At 42.9% G+C, this 15,739-nt stretch overlaps 1 protein-coding gene across 3 annotated transcripts; it reads right to left on the bottom strand.

Annotated features, from left to right (window-relative positions):
• Positions 1-7,774: 7,774 nt before the first annotated feature.
• On the bottom strand, positions 7,775-13,283 carry LOC101755111 (cystinosin homolog). 3 transcript variants are annotated; one of them, XM_004962527.4, is made up of 9 exons: positions 12,808-13,283; positions 11,144-11,276; positions 10,254-10,343; positions 10,042-10,166; positions 9,852-9,894; positions 9,134-9,251; positions 9,000-9,049; positions 8,807-8,879; positions 7,775-8,241 (listed from the first exon to the last, which is right to left on the bottom strand). In XM_004962527.4, exons 1-9 carry the CDS (start codon positions 12,927-12,929, stop codon positions 8,189-8,191), a joined length of 807 nt encoding a protein of 268 aa, XP_004962584.1. In that variant the 5' UTR covers positions 12,930-13,283; the 3' UTR covers positions 7,775-8,188. The 3 variants fall into 3 exon arrangements, with proteins under 3 accessions (XP_004962584.1, XP_004962585.1, XP_004962583.1); XM_004962528.3 differs by having other exon boundaries at positions 7,775-8,238; positions 12,808-13,282; XM_004962526.3 differs by lacking the exon at positions 7,775-8,241 and having other exon boundaries at positions 8,560-8,879; positions 12,808-13,278.
• Between the last annotated feature and the right edge of the window lie 2,456 nt (positions 13,284-15,739).

The following is a 15,739-nucleotide window of genomic DNA, read 5'->3' on the forward strand; positions in this document are numbered from 1 at the left end:
CAGACCCGGCCTCTGCCATTTTGTGACCACACTTGCCACCGCATGCGGCCGCAAGGGAAACTCTATTCCAGAGACGGTGGATCGTACCGCTCACGTCCTGGTTCAATCAGGTACTAGGCTTCCCCATCCCATATTAGGTATGAGATTAGTACTTTCAAACACTTGATCACGAACACTATCACATCTCGACCTTAGTCAAATTTCAAGTAGACAGACGGGGCAATCCACCGACCACCAAAATAGTTCACAAGGCCCTGCCCCGTCCACCGTCCTTATAGTTGTAACTAGAAGGAAAAAAAGCAACTCCTATAACTCGCGAGTGACAGGGAATCACTCAACTTTTACCGAGTCCTGTTAAGCACTGCAACTACTCGGACTTATCATACTAGTGTTCAGATCAAGGGAACTGAGTCATGCATCTAAGGTTTCAAACAACTCCTATACGTAAATGCACATACATACAAAAGAAGGCATGCGCAAGTTTAGAAAGATTGGGTTATGCTCCGGGGCTTGCCTTCAAGCGAGGCAGAGGAAAACTGATCTTCTACGTGCTGTGCTTCAACTCCTGCGGTCGGCGGCTCAGCTACCGCTCCGTCTTCTGGCACCGGGTGCAGCCCGTAGGAGCCATCGGCGAGGTTAAGTTCTACACGGAAATGCAAATGCAGGGGTTAAAGCACTTAGATGGTTATTTCAACAACACTTGCAAGCTTTAGCTTAGAAACTTGTGGCAAAACTACACGAAAGGTGTGAAATCCTAAGCTTTTGTTGATAGAGAACAAGATAAAAGGGTCGGATTGGGAAAAACTTATGAGCTGACCCTCAGATCCATGGAATGCTGTACTGGGATCCTCAGACTTAACGCCGAGAAGTCCCCAAAATTTTACATAGATACCCTCGGTCAAAAGGAAAAGATACAGCCGAGCCCTCAAGCGAGGCGGACGAGGGTCGGCGAAACAGACAGGGTTGGGCGAGACAGAAAAGGGGTCGGGCGAGACGGAAAGGGGTCAGCAGCTTACCTTTGGGCCTACTAGTGAAGTCTTGGGGTCGGGAAGGAACAAGCTCAGGCGGAACGACTAAGGCTTGGGCGGCGGCGAGGTCCGGCGGTGGTCTGGTGGCGGCGGTGCTTCTTGTGGACAACAAGCAAGCTCTAGCTCGACACAGAGGAAGCAAGCGGCTGGCGGGTTTGGAAAGGCGGGTGTTGAGCGGAGAGGGGGAAGTTCCTCAAAGAGCTTATGCGGCAGCGCTTGAGCACGAAATAGGGGAAGGTGCGGCAAGGCAACGATGGCGAAGGGAACTTCGGTAGAGGTTCTGGTACTCCCTTTTATAGCTGCGCGGAAGAGAAGGAGTCCGGGCAGTGCGAGGATAAGGTCGAAGAGGATGGAGTACTCTGCTGTGGTGGCGATTGGTCGATGCCTCCATTGGCTGGCGAAGTGGAGCTCCGGGGACAGGACTCTTTGGTCATTGGGCACTGACGACAGAGCTTATGCAGGCATGGTGTTGCCGGAGGGAAGGATTGGTGAGGGCGAGCGCGGGGTCTAGTCGCGTCACGCGGTGGATTGGGGGTGGCGGCTCGACCAGCGTGTGACAGGAAGGATGGAAAGGGGCACTGCAGGTGAGGGCGCTGCAGGCAAGGTGACAAGGCGAGCGGCGACGCTAGCAGGCGCAGACCAGCAACTTTGCCGTGGCACGCTACTGGTGAGGCGGGGGAAAGGAGTTGTCAAACTACCGTCGCAGTGGTTGGCAGAGGCGGTATCGTCGCCGGACGCACGCGTGGGCAGCACGACTGAGGGGCGATGGAAAAGTCGGAAGGCGTTGGGGCGCGCGGCCGGGGATCCAGGTGAGGAGATGTGCGCGGGAAGCGAGGCAGACTGGCATGGCAGCGGCCAATCTTCGGTCGCAGTGGTGGCAGGGCGCCTGGCGCGGCCGGCGGGATTCGGGCGAGACAAGACGGGACGGAAAAGGGCTGCAGGGCGCTTCCATGCGCGATTAGGAAGGAGGCGCGCTGATCCATCTTGTCGCGACCGGTGACTGGGCGAGGCGGCGCTCGTCGGGGATGTCCTGCCACGCGGCGGCTCTCTGAAGCAGGGCGCACGCTTGCTCTGGCGCGCTTGACCCGAGAGATCCGTGGGATCCTTTCCCTGGGTCCAACTTTCACACTCTAGCTCTCCCAAAAACTGAACTGCACCACTTTGACTCCCTTAACAAGAGTTGCAGGACTCAGACCAAGGCCCAACTCTTGTATTTGGACTGAGTCCAAAAACGCAGTGGATTTGGGGATCCAAGCTCTAAAGTTTGGAGGAACACTGGTTTCGGGACTTAGAGAAAACGGCGGATTGTTGGGTTTCAGGGGTCGGGGCTGAGTTGAACTGCAGATTTGGGAACTTGTCTTAAGATTAAGCTTGGCTGATTAAACCTAAGTTGTTACAGTCATAAACTGCATCAATCATGGCTTGTATTCAGTCACCAGTAGTAGTCACAACTAACATGTCATCAGGAATTTGTATCCAAGCACCATCATTTCCAGGTGCACAAGAAACAGTATGCAAAGTACCATCACCTACTGAAAGAACCCAGTCACTAAATTTAAAGAGCTCCTCCTTAGCAACGGAATCTAAACCGTCTGCAACTAATCTCATATTCATTGTTAGCTCCAAAATAAGAACAAATCTCCATAGCGGAGAATTAGTAATTGCAGCATCCACTATCTTTGAGCGCAACCACTTTCAATAAAAGGCAGAAAGTTGTCTTAAATCACCATCGAGAACCACAACCATACCACCGAAAGGCAATAACCCCATACCTGCATCGTTCTCTGATATAATGTCACGTAACAAGCGACCCAAAGCTTCAAAACACTGTCTATGTGTCATCAATGCTTGTATCACAAATTGTCGTCTCATCAATGTCTATTGGAATCTTAAATCTTGAATGTGCAGTTCTGCCACTAACAATGAAGCAACGCCTAACGATGCAACGACAAGGACGATCTTTCCAAGAGATCTAACATATGTAATTATACTGTTCCAAACAAACATCTTGCCAATACATCCAAAACCTGACACGAAGTAAAATGCAGGTTCATTACTCATGACACTTCTGACAATGGAATCATAAGCAGTCCGTTGACAATCATTCAGTCTACTGTATAATAGAGGAGCCTGATCTACTAGTGTAGCAATGTCATATGCCTCTTCATCATCAATAAGATGATTTCCAAAACTTGAACTCAGCCCTGAAGATGGCAAATTGTACTTTGTATTGAAACCCCATTTTTAGAAAATAATTTAGTTAGCTCATCAATTACCATACCTCTCAGTTGTGAATCAGGTACAAAATAAGAAGAATTGCCCATACGCTTTTGAAGAACATACTCTATATCATTAGCCATGGGTCACCAACATCTATCGAATAAAGAGGCTTCATCAGAGACACCACAATACATTACCATTAACACGAATAAAGATCTTAACTGAGATCCGGGAGACCAGCAATCTACTTCAGCAAAAGTAGCAAATCGTTCATGATCATCACCTAATAAACCTCGTGCTGAGTAAGCCTCTTTAAACGTGTCATACAAAATTCCATTAACTGTACGCACATCCTCATAACATTGAGCTCCTTTGGCAACTAACAGAAGCATTCTGAGATAGTAATTCTCACCCTGAGAAGGATGAACATTATGCATGCATCCAATCTTATAGGTCCCACTGCCCCTGGGTTTCCACAATTGTGATGAGCTATCCCATGTCCACCTAGTGGGAAAATAACAATACGATAATTCACGAGCAGCGGGATATTTAAGATTTGCTACAAACCATTCAGTCAACGTAGTCTTCTGGAGAAAAGGAGTAGCAATCAAAGACGCCAAGTTAGCTCCAGTGGCATATGACACCATATTCATGCTAGGTAAATGAACTGCCAATCTCTCAATAGCTGGAATCTTGTGGTGCAATTCAAAACAAAAAATATGCCAATATGTTTCCTTATCACATATATATCTTCATTGAATATGTTTTATTATTTCATCTTTAGCATATGGCACACCAAATTTATCTACTGATCGCAACCTTTTATTCACCAAAAAAGTGCTACTTGATGAGGCCTTCCTTTTCCCAGCCTCCGAAATGTAACATTTGCTTGGTCAGGTCCCTTTGTCACATACTTACACAAATACTTAGCAATGTTTGACTGATTGCAAAATTCAACATTTATATGTGCTTGATATTTCTTCAACAAGAACATACTGTGAGGAACCACATAACCATTATCCAATCTAACACCATTCTTAATAACGTACCATCCCGTATCACGTCGCTCGTACATAATGAAACACTCCCATCAGTAGTAGTTTCTACTTGAAATTACTTAGGAAAATGCTTTGAACACGAACCATTTTTCATACAGGGGCAATTTTTATTATCGTCGCCACATGGACCATGCATCACAAATTCTTCCACGAGTGCATATCCAAGTGGATCTTCTCCAGGATCTGGTATTTTAGTAGATATATACTTATCAATGACTGAAATAATGTCATCCGCCGCTATATCTTAGAGCCAAGCCAATATATGAGCATGTGGCAACCCTCTTTTCTGAAACTCAACACTTTCCAAAACTGAAAGGAAGTTGCTTCATTAGTATGTAAATCGTACAACAACAGTCATACAAGATAAATCTGAGAAAAAAATAATTTTATGATACCATTGTAAACTGCAACGAACCCAATAATGCATAAATTATACATGCATACCTGCAACAATAGGTCAAAAACAGAACCAGACTTAATATCATCCATTACTTCGTTCAGCTTCATATGATACACCCTACAGCCAACATCAGGTCTATTCGATGGCCGTTGCCCACACTCCAACTCCACGGTCTCTTTTATTTCTAACCATTTTGGATTGCACGTAAATATCGTAAAAAATGAGGAGGACCATGCACCCTACATATAGCAACTGCATCTTGAAGTTGCTGAGTTAAATATCGTCGACCACCAACGAAAGAAACAGGAATAACCCGTTGTTTCCCTACAGAAGAACCATCAATGCAGCCTCTACTCACAGCGTCAGTAATACCTTGAAAATGTTCACATCTAAAGTCATCTTGGTGATCAGCTATCCAAGTCAGCCTACATTCTTCTATGCAGGCAAAAATATCAACTGCTGATTGAAAAGACAACCTTCCACAATATAAATATGGATTAGGATGATTTCTCCTATAATGACAATTATAACAAGTATACTCCTGCATGGTAACATTTTTTTGAGCACCAGCTTGTAACAAATCCGTACACCTATAGGGAATCCCAAGACGAAAGCCCTGCTTGCCATAAGGAAACAACAATGGATATTGTAGTGCCATATAAGCAGGATGAAGACAAGAAATGTGTTGCAAGCTAGATGGTATACTGTCCACTATGATATCTCGTTTATAATTCTCAAGTGAAAAATCACCAACAACTAACCCAGCTATTTCACTCATTGTTGGCACATTAAACTGAACAGGATCGTCTTCATATGCACCCACAATTCTTATACCTACATGTTCACCACCATGCTGAGCAAGAAGATCACGTGCCTTTCTGAATTGCTTCACCAAAGGGTTACAATTATCCAGCATTGATATTAAACCATTAACAATATCAGTATCCAAGCTGGTATCATCACTATCCTCGGACACAATAGCTGAACTTCTATTCCTAATTTCATGGTCCGTATCATATATGTATAATTGAGCAAACTTAGGAGACTTATCTTCAGCAGGCATCAAAGGAGACTTGCACCGAGAATCTCCATCAAAATGCTGCAAAGAAACAAAAAACTCTGGCACTGCTTGAAAACACGGCAAAAACACCTTGCCACCTCTGCAACATAGATTGTAGATCACACAACGTCATGTTGAATCATGCTTACTACATTCTCCATACCAAAATATAGCACCATAGAATGCGCATTCATAATCAACGGTATCGTAGTATGACCGATCAAGATAGGATAAGATACTACTTCATCCACAACAAAATTTTTAAAAAAGTTACAGTTAATATAACACACAAATTAAAATAAAAGAGTACTATAAATATACTTCGATTACCTTTCAAAAATTCAATATAGTCTAGAGAAAAATGCTCCAATGAAACAGAGGGTATATTTCGTAAAAAACCTATTTGCAAACCTACGCGAACAAATTAGTTTATAGAATAAACAAAAAATTAGTAAAAAATAGAAAGAAGAAATTCAGCGACTACTATTACAACACCTGCTCTTCCAAGATTATGTAAACGCTGATCCTTCATCTGAAACCACCTCCGCTTACCAGCATACTCACGAGACACAATAGGAAACATACATTTCCCTTTGTCAAACAAAGTAGAACAATAATCAACGCTGGGAACACATATTTGACAATTAAAAACAACAAATAAAAGAGTACTCTATATACTTACATCGCCTACTGATGACACCCAATTCTCCCGTCGTTCGATTCGTCGGATCCGATTCAGATGGCAATAGGAAAAATAAACATGCATACATACAACCATGTATGAATATAATGCGATTAACATGAGAAAATAAATGGATCAAAATGTAAATGCACACGCTAAACTAAAATAAAAACTACTAAGAAATTCTGACAAATTGAACACAAACGCATACACTGAGTTACTAGGAGACGTTGATGATGTTTCCTTCACTGAGAACCTCGCGTACAACGCTGTAGGTGGCAACATAAAGCCGAAACAGGTCCTCCAAATTTGAAAAATGCAAAGTGTGAAATAGGTACAACAAAAAGAGTAGATGTCTAGCAACAAAGCAATTAAAGATAAAAACGCACAGGCAACATCTTAAATCTAGGAATCTTAACACATAGACATTGAGCTGTAACCAACAAATAAGAACACATCAGCACGTCATCCACCAAAAGTGTTTGTTTATGTCCCTCAGATTCTTAGCTTATCGATTCCAGGTCCAGGGGGGTTGCTCCGCCCCGAGGCGCTAGACTGCGTGTCTTCGTCCCACTGGTTGGAGGCCTGAAGGATAAGGATGCGCTTGATTGCTTTGTGTTTGTTTCTATTAGATACATAAATAAGATTTGTTGCAGGTGGCGGCGGGGGTGTATACGTGTGCGTCGACGCAGTGTTGACGTGTTCTTTGCTATGCTTACGTGTTCTTTGCTATGCGTATGTGGCCATCAACGCATTGATATGTATTGCTTTTTTAGTTTTAGGTTTTATCTCTATATAGGCTCTTCGCTTTAAGGGGAGTTGATGTATTCATATGGCTCAGGTAAGGATGCAAAGTGGGGTGGGTTGTGGGCTGCCTGCACCCATTCGCACATGTATGTGGGATTAAGTGGTAGCCTGTGCGCGTCTGCCTGGTTGTTGCGGCAACCCACGTGGCACTGCGAACACGAAGTGAGTCGTTCTGTCATATTGCGTGCCCCGCGAGACTTCGCTGGTTAGCTTGCATGCGCCCCAAGTCAGGATCGTCTTCCATGCATATTATATGCATATTATTGCTGTGATCTTCCACGCATATTATTGCTGTGATTGACTAAATGCGGACCGGATCAAATTTGTTGATTAGGATGATGTATAAGCATTTATGATGTGTTTGGTTTGAGGAATCACCTCATCGTACGTGAGATTGTCCATCATGAGTTGATCCTATAAAATTTAGTGGGATGACCCCATTCTTCATGGTTATACTATTGTTTGTGAGGGACGAGGGGGTGAGAGATCAACTCATTCCATTTCACAAACTAAAAAAGGTGAGGAGTGAGAAGATGAGCCATAACTCCATTTCTCAAACCAAATACCCACTAATAAGTAGGGAGTAGTATGTTTGGGACGGAGGGAGTAGTATGTTTTCTTTACATACACACGCCTACTATAAGTACACGTCGAAAAGACTCTACAGCACTTAATTTTTCTCGTCATTCTTTCTTCCGTGGCATATATCCACGATCTACCGCTTCATAACTGTACATCCCTTGATTTTCAGTGGCATATCTTGGGACATCTTCTTCCTTTTTATTTTTCTTCTTGAAAACAAATGTCTTCTTTCTATGAGAGGATCCTTCGTACACTTTGCACATCTCATCGCCACTGATTTAATAGCAAATTACATGGCCACCATAGTCTCCTTTCGGCCCAAGAAAGGTCCATCTCCTCCATTTGGCGCTTCTATTGGGCCGCAGCATGTTTTACAACGATAGGAAGCACAGGGAAATCGTCTGCTGGTTACATACAGAAATGAAAACGGTTTGATTGTAACGACAGCAGAGTTCAGAAAAAATGTTTTACCCTATTCAATTTTTCTTAGTTTAACAATTGAATAATTATGCTAACGACAGCACAAACTCATGGAAGAATTAGATATTGTTAAGGAGCTGGTTCGCAGATTTGAAAACTTTCCAGTTTAAAGCACACCCAATGCATTTGATAACAAGAATGGTTATGCTTATGATTTTGCAAATGACGATGGGTTACAAACAGAGCAACCAAAAAAAACGAAGTCGAAGTAAATGCTTCCAAAGAAGAAAAGGCAACATTTGCAAACAACTAACCATTTACACAAAAGTATGGAGAGAACGTCTGTAAAACTTTTACAGGAACCATGTGTGTAAGCAAATATATACAACAGTTAGTTTACGATATACAATAAAAATGCATCAGTTATGTTCCGTTTGAACAGCATATGATGCGACGCAATATATCTATTGCTAAATCATACATTATCTTCTTCAGGCTTGTCAGACGGCCTGATAAGAGGGGCTACCCTTTCAGAAATGATTGCCTTACCATTCTCATCCTTTTTGGCAGGGTACAGCACATAGTGCTGAATTATGAATAGAACATCGAAGAAAACCGTCTCCTACAAAAAGCGACGAGAATAGTTTAATGAGTCAAGTTCTGCAAGCAGCAAGGCAAACTTCTATGTAGATAAGAATGTGTTGCCAAAAAACCTATAGGTGACATTAGGAGTCATGCTCACCAATGAAAGCAGGGTTTTCCCAATATTTCCGTAGAAATTTACCAGCGTATCTGCAGCACAATTTGTTCAGTGGGAAGAAAGCTAATATGCCCAACACAACCCATGCAGTGAAGCAAAGGATTAATATGGCTTACGTTGATCTATAGATTGCACACCCATCTGACCAAAATTCAGCACCCCTCCCGTGAGGTCAAGTAAAATGTTGCCAATGCTCCAACCAATTGTGCTCTTCCGCCTGAAGTTCATGATGGCCTAAGCCAAATAGAAAGAATAAACATAAGGAATGAATATATCTATGCGCAAATTTGAGCAGATAACTTCAGTAGATTCAATATTAGTTCCTTCAATCTCAGAACTTCTTCTAGGCATTGAATGCATGAGACTCCAACTATTTTCAAATTTCTTTGAATTAGCATGGAAAAATAAATATTTCCCTTGTTCTGTAGAATAGAAAAACATTTTCTAGAAAGCTACACTGTTGGCCTGTCTTCTAGGTATCAGATGTGTCCATTGAAAGCCAATTTAATGTGTTATTACTCCCTAAAATAGTACAGTAACAAAGGAGACGTTGGCTATTTATGTCCTTTTGGATATCTTTTACTAGAAACTTTTTTTAACAAAAAGGTTGCGGAGATTTTTCTTCCAAAACACATTCACAATTACACAATTTTGTTAGGTTTCATAAATATATTAAGATCCAGTACCAATTATCAGCTAGATGCACTATGTTGATTTTAGTTGATCCTGTACTCTGTCCAAAATAAAATTTACCACTAGTTCCAACTTCCAAATATATAAGTACACATCAAGAGACAACTGAATAAGTAGAGTGTTGTTAATAATTATTAGTACCTGAGGAATGTACTTGATTGCTGTCATACCAACTTGTATAGAACTGAAATTCACATGGAATGAGAAAAATAAGTGCCACATTTACCAAGAGGATCAAGTTTAGTTAGATACTACCCTAACTGAAAAATAGCTGGCTGTTTCCCAAAGTAAAGCTAATAGGATTTTCAAATAACGAGGACAAAAAACTTACTTGAACACGTCAATAAGCCAAAGCCAGTCACTTTTTGGCCAAGCAATAATGAGGCAAACAATAGCAGCAGTCCAGACAACAGCAGTAATTGATATGCAAACTTTGGAAACTTTCTGGATTCCTCGCTGTATATTACAAGTTCAAAAATTCAACACAGTTAGGAGTCAGTAGCTAGGATACACCCTTAATGGTCAACAAGATAGTAAACCAACCTCATATATAAATACTTGGAAAACGGTGAAGGATGTCAATGCAACCGCATGTAGTGAAAAAGCAACATCATTTGCAGCAACAGGAATCATCTGCAAAATAAAAAGCATCATAGTTGATACCTAGAAAGAACAAGGCCAAGGAGGCACCGACATCAAGAAAATGTACTAGTACAACCTGAGAATGGACATGGATATACAATGCCTATTCTTGAAAGTTATGCGACAACAACTATGAGCAAAACTGATATAACAACAACAGTACAACGCTACCCCACTATTTTATAACTTTGTTTGGCAACAGTTTTAAAGGTATTGCCTTGAAATTTTTAACTTCACCATGCAGCTCTAAACCCAGTGCTGAAGCGAGAATTATCTTTCCAGGTAACATCTTCTCATTTCCTTGGCATGCATCTGCAGCTTACGCAGCAGCATTGTTCCAAGTTCCAATTCATGCATGTACTAATCCAGTTCATTATTCAGCATCAGTATGACATGTTAAAACTGTGTACCCAAGAATCCTGTGCTCTACATTAAAAAGTTGTGCTTGCCAGACATGGATCAACAGCTTACATAACCGCTGCAATTGGCACTATTGAGGGAAACATCAAGTATAAGTGCAATCTGGAACACTACCAAACCAGCTTAAGAGAGTAGTCGATGTGAAATCACTTAAATAAAAGCATGCAATAGTATATTTTTGTCAATCAATAGTTCAATAATGGAAGAACCAATCACAGAACACTAGAGATGTTGATATACTTAGGGTTTTACATGCCCAACGAAGGTTCTGACTGCACATGATGCAAATGCGCAAAGAAGCAACCAATCATCAATTGGCTTACCATTTCCAATTTGAATAGATAATGCACAAAGAAGAAAGTAGAGAAAACCTCTTTATCACTATATTTGTCATGGTACTGTCTCTGGATGAACGGGCTGAAGAACATAGCCGCATTGTATATGAGGTAAGACGAGTGCTTTGTCAAGTTCAACACCAGAAAATCAAAATTCAGACCCACAACACTGCAATAGATTGACAAGAAGTTAGCCATAAACCAAGGACTTCCGTTAAGAAATGATATTTGGATCAGAACAGGCTTAACTGTTTGAGTTCAAAACAACAACTTGAAATTTTAAACGCACTACAAACCAATCAGGATACAAATTCTAACATTGCACATTGCAAACAGAGCTGGGCAAGTGTTAAGGTGTGTATTGAAGAAGACAGCCAAAAGGCCAATGCTCAGTAACAAAAACACTGGTCAAACATTTTTTTTTTGGCAAAGTAATACTTTCCCCCTAACTGTCTCAGAAAAGCAGGACAACCGGAGCACGGACAAACTAAGAACCAAGTTAATAAAATAAAAGTAAGCACACATGTTTTCAGCTTGTAATTGAATAGGATTCAAGCTTTCCAAAAATGTACCCTCTCAGCGGTAAGCAAAATTTTTCAGTTTCATAGAAATAAATCCTGGGGGCGGGGGCGGTAAGAAAAGGGGTGGAAGTGATGATGCGTGTTACAATATAGATCGTACTGGCCCATCTTCTGCTATCAATTATTTTTTGGCCAGGTTAGGAACACCGCACCTACTTCAAACATGTCCTCTGTTCAACAGAATGCCATATAACATAACCATTCATGAAGGCAATTTGGATATACACTTGTGCTCATTCCACCTAGTTTAAGGGACGGGTTCAGACCAGAGTAATAGCTGCTTAAGAATCAGTTTCAAACATTTTTTGGCAAAGTAATACTTTTTCCCACCAAGTTAACAAAATAAAAGTAAGCACACATGTTTTCAGCTCGTAACTGAGTAGGATTCGACTGTAACCAAAACGTACACTAATCGATGATAAGAAAAGAGAGTAAAACCTAAGAACTGACTATGCCTGTTACAACATAGATGGCACTGGCCCATCCACTGACTATTATTTGCTGGCCAGATGAGGAAGATCCCACCAACTTGAAAGATAAGGTGTTCGACAGAATGACATATCACTTAACCATATATGAAGGCAAATTGGATATACACGTGCTCATTCCACCTAGTTTAAAAGACAGGTTCAGACCAAAGTATGATTAAAAGCTGCTTAGGAATCAGTTTGAAGCACTAATGAAGCCAAAGTCCCATTTCATTCCAATTAGCAATTCTGAATAGGTTCATTCTGCACAATTCTCTATCATCCGCCTTCCATTTCGTACCAGAAATCCACACGCACCTCGCAACCTAACTGCGGCGCTGGAGCCATGTGACAGATAACAGAGAATTCCCCGCAGTGGAGAATTACTCAGTGCTGTAAGTGTGTGTTTCGAAATTTCTACTCAGGTAATGAACACAGCCCATACAATACATGCAACAACCGCTCTCCACACAGGCGCGCCAGATGAACAGGATAATGAAATAATTGAACGAATCGAGCTTGGCAAGGGTCATTGACTAGTTAGAGAAGGGTGAATTTCATCCCCCAGGGCCCCAAATTGAGGCACGAGCATTGAAATCGAACCCCACCCAACCCAAGAAATGAGGAGTGGAACCAGGAGGACGGTGCTGACCTCTTGCGCTTGTAGTTAAGGAGGACCTGCGGGTAGAAGCTGAAGGACCAGGCGAAGAAGGCGACCCAGCCCAGCACCTGGTACAGCACCTCCAGCCCCACCGAGTTCCACGACGACGACATGGCCGCGCCGCCGGTGCACAATCCCCTCCCAACCCAGCCAAGGCCGGTTCTTGGCTTCCCCTTGGTCAAGTCGTGCCCTGCGACGGCCGATCTCTGCCGGTTGCGCCTCGTTTCCCAATCGCTGCCAATTCTTTGATCCTTTCTCCGTCGCGGCCAGAATTTTATAGTGGTGGGAAAAGCGAGGCCGGGCCACCAATCCGGAGGAAATGCCTGGCATTGAAGGTGGGGAGCTCCGTCGCCGTCACAACTGACGTCGTCCCACTACTCCCCGGTCCGCTGGTGGGCGTTGGAAATGGGTGGCGTCGACGGCTCGAAAGCTGCCGCCGCTCCCGTTGCGACGGTTGAGCCCGCCGGGAGGTTCGTCGTTCATCCCCCCGGCCCGGGGGGGGGGGGGGGGGGGGGGGGGGGGGGGGGGGGGGGGGGGGGTTTCGCCCGTTCGCTGGGCGTACCAAGGACGGGATCCCGGCGTCGTGCGTCGCAGTCAGTGGGGAGATGGGAGGGGCATGGGGCCGTTTTTGGTGCGGTTGTGCAGCGCCGTTAGCAGCAACGTAACGGGCCCGGATACCACGTGATGTGACGCTGCGTTTCAGCTAGATTCTGCTCGCGTTGCACGGCTGCACCGCTCACCGCTTTCAGGTATATCGAGATTGCTGGGAAAAACTGAGTTTACAGTATTATTGATGTGGAACATCCATGCTCGCGGCCGAGCCATTGTCCAAGCTTCCCAAAATCATTTATAACAATGTTTTCTCAAAAAAATACCTGAAATAAAGCTTTTCCGAAATATTGTCAGTTTAGAAAACAAAATGGTCTTCTAGAAAACAATTAGAATAAGTTTTCAAAAAAATAGTTGTCAAGGAGAAAAGTTCAGAAACAAAGGCATAGTTGTCAAGGAGTGGGTGGTTGGGTGCTTCCATTATTTAAAATGTCTATCAGACACTGCCACCACAATTTTTGTCTCTGCCACAAGAAACTTGAGTAGGAAAGTATTTTAGATATATGCATAGTTTATTTCAAAAAATAAAGGATATGGCTTACACTAGTTCACACTACAATGGATAGGATTAAAAGGAAGATATAGGTCACGGTCTTTCTTTAAATTTATAACGACTAAAAAGCATAAACTACACATAAGCTTATACTCTGTTAGTCCATCTATTAAAAAAAAGCAACTCTAAGATTTTTTAGACAAATTAGTGCTGACAAAAATGTGGGGCTAAACCAACCACCACTGCCTCATTGCTCAAACTTGTACCTATACTTGGGTAAGGCATATAGCTTCTGATGTTTTTACTACCTATTACTCCTTCCGTTCCAAATTGTAGGTCGTTTTGACTTTTCTAAGTGCATAGATATTTGTATGCACCTACGTATGTCTAGATACATCCAAACATCTATGAACCTAGAAAAGTCAAAACGACCTACAATTTGGAACGGAGGGAGTAGTTTAGAATATTATTAAAAGTTGGGTCTATATGTCTCATTTCCCAAATATCTTGGAAGGAAATAACGTAGATTAAACGTGTTCTTAATCCACTTTGAAAGAAAATAATCTGTCACGAGCGGTAGTACATGCAGATCATACAAGTATTTTGTTGGAGACTAGTTAAGCCATCAATGCAGCAACCTTGAATTGTAAGCTAAACATCATCTTTAATTGATTGTCTCGCTCAAAAAGAAGTCTTTAATTATTAATTGGTTGGAGGTATCAGTTCATAGCTGAATTCAAGTTGATCCTGCCATGACTATTTATAGAGATAGCCTAGTCCGATCCCCTCGGCTTAAAGGATCTCGACAATACTACGATGAAGTTGCTATAAAAAAATACTCCAATGGAGTTCAACCACGGTTTTGCACAAAACTTTTTTTTTAACGACGGGCACAGACTGTGCTCATTTCTTTAAAAGGAGGAGAGTCAAAACATAGCCAAAGGTGGCCCTGTACAAGTAAAAGAGAACTGAAAAAGCGAAGTAAAAAGAACAGCTATACATCAAGGGTTGTCAAGCAATGCCATCAGGTGCTGAGCACCAGCCACGCCCCAGGCTCTCGCTTCCTCTTTGATTTTGCGCAGCAGTGCCTCCAGCACTACCGGAAACAGTTCTTTTGCCGAGTGCCCCAGGCACTCGGCGAAGGCCCCATTACACTCGGCAACTGATTTGCCGAGTGTAACACTCGGCGAAGTATACTCGGCAAAGTTTTTCTCGGCAAACAGGCTGTTTGCCGAGTGTCGATCGTCGGGCACTCGGCAAACCTTTTGCCGAGTGCCACAATACACTCGGCAAAACTAAACACTCGGCACAAAGACGTTAACGGTCTGTCACGGCGACGAAAGCTTTGCCGAGTGTCTGACGGCCGACACTCGGCGAAGTCTACCTGTTTGCCGAGTGTTTTATTAAATACACTCGGCGAAGTCTACCTGTTTGCCGAGTATTTTATTAAATACACTCAGCGAAGTCTACCTGTTTTATTAAATACACTCGGCGAAGAAGCCTAGCCCGCCATTTTTTATGACCCCTTTGCCGAGTGTTTTTTCCAAAACACTCGGCAAAATGACCTTGTTTGCCGAGTGCCTACCCTATGGCACTCGGCGAACAAGGAATTCCTCTAAAATATTTGGCCGCTTTGCCGAGTGTGTGACGAATAGACTCGTGTAATCCGTCTCACTACTACGTGAAATGGGCTCTGCGCCGAGTCGGTAACACTCGGCGAGAGTCCTAGTTCCTATTGAGAAAAGTGACATGTATGTATGAGAGGTCCCCTGGTATAATCATGTGAAAGAAGTGCAGGGTCATCAGTGTAGCGCAGGCATC

Source organism: Setaria italica, chromosome III (genome assembly GCF_000263155.2).
Source record: "Setaria italica strain Yugu1 chromosome III, Setaria_italica_v2.0, whole genome shotgun sequence".
Classification (NCBI taxonomy): Eukaryota; Viridiplantae; Streptophyta; class Magnoliopsida; order Poales; family Poaceae; genus Setaria; species Setaria italica.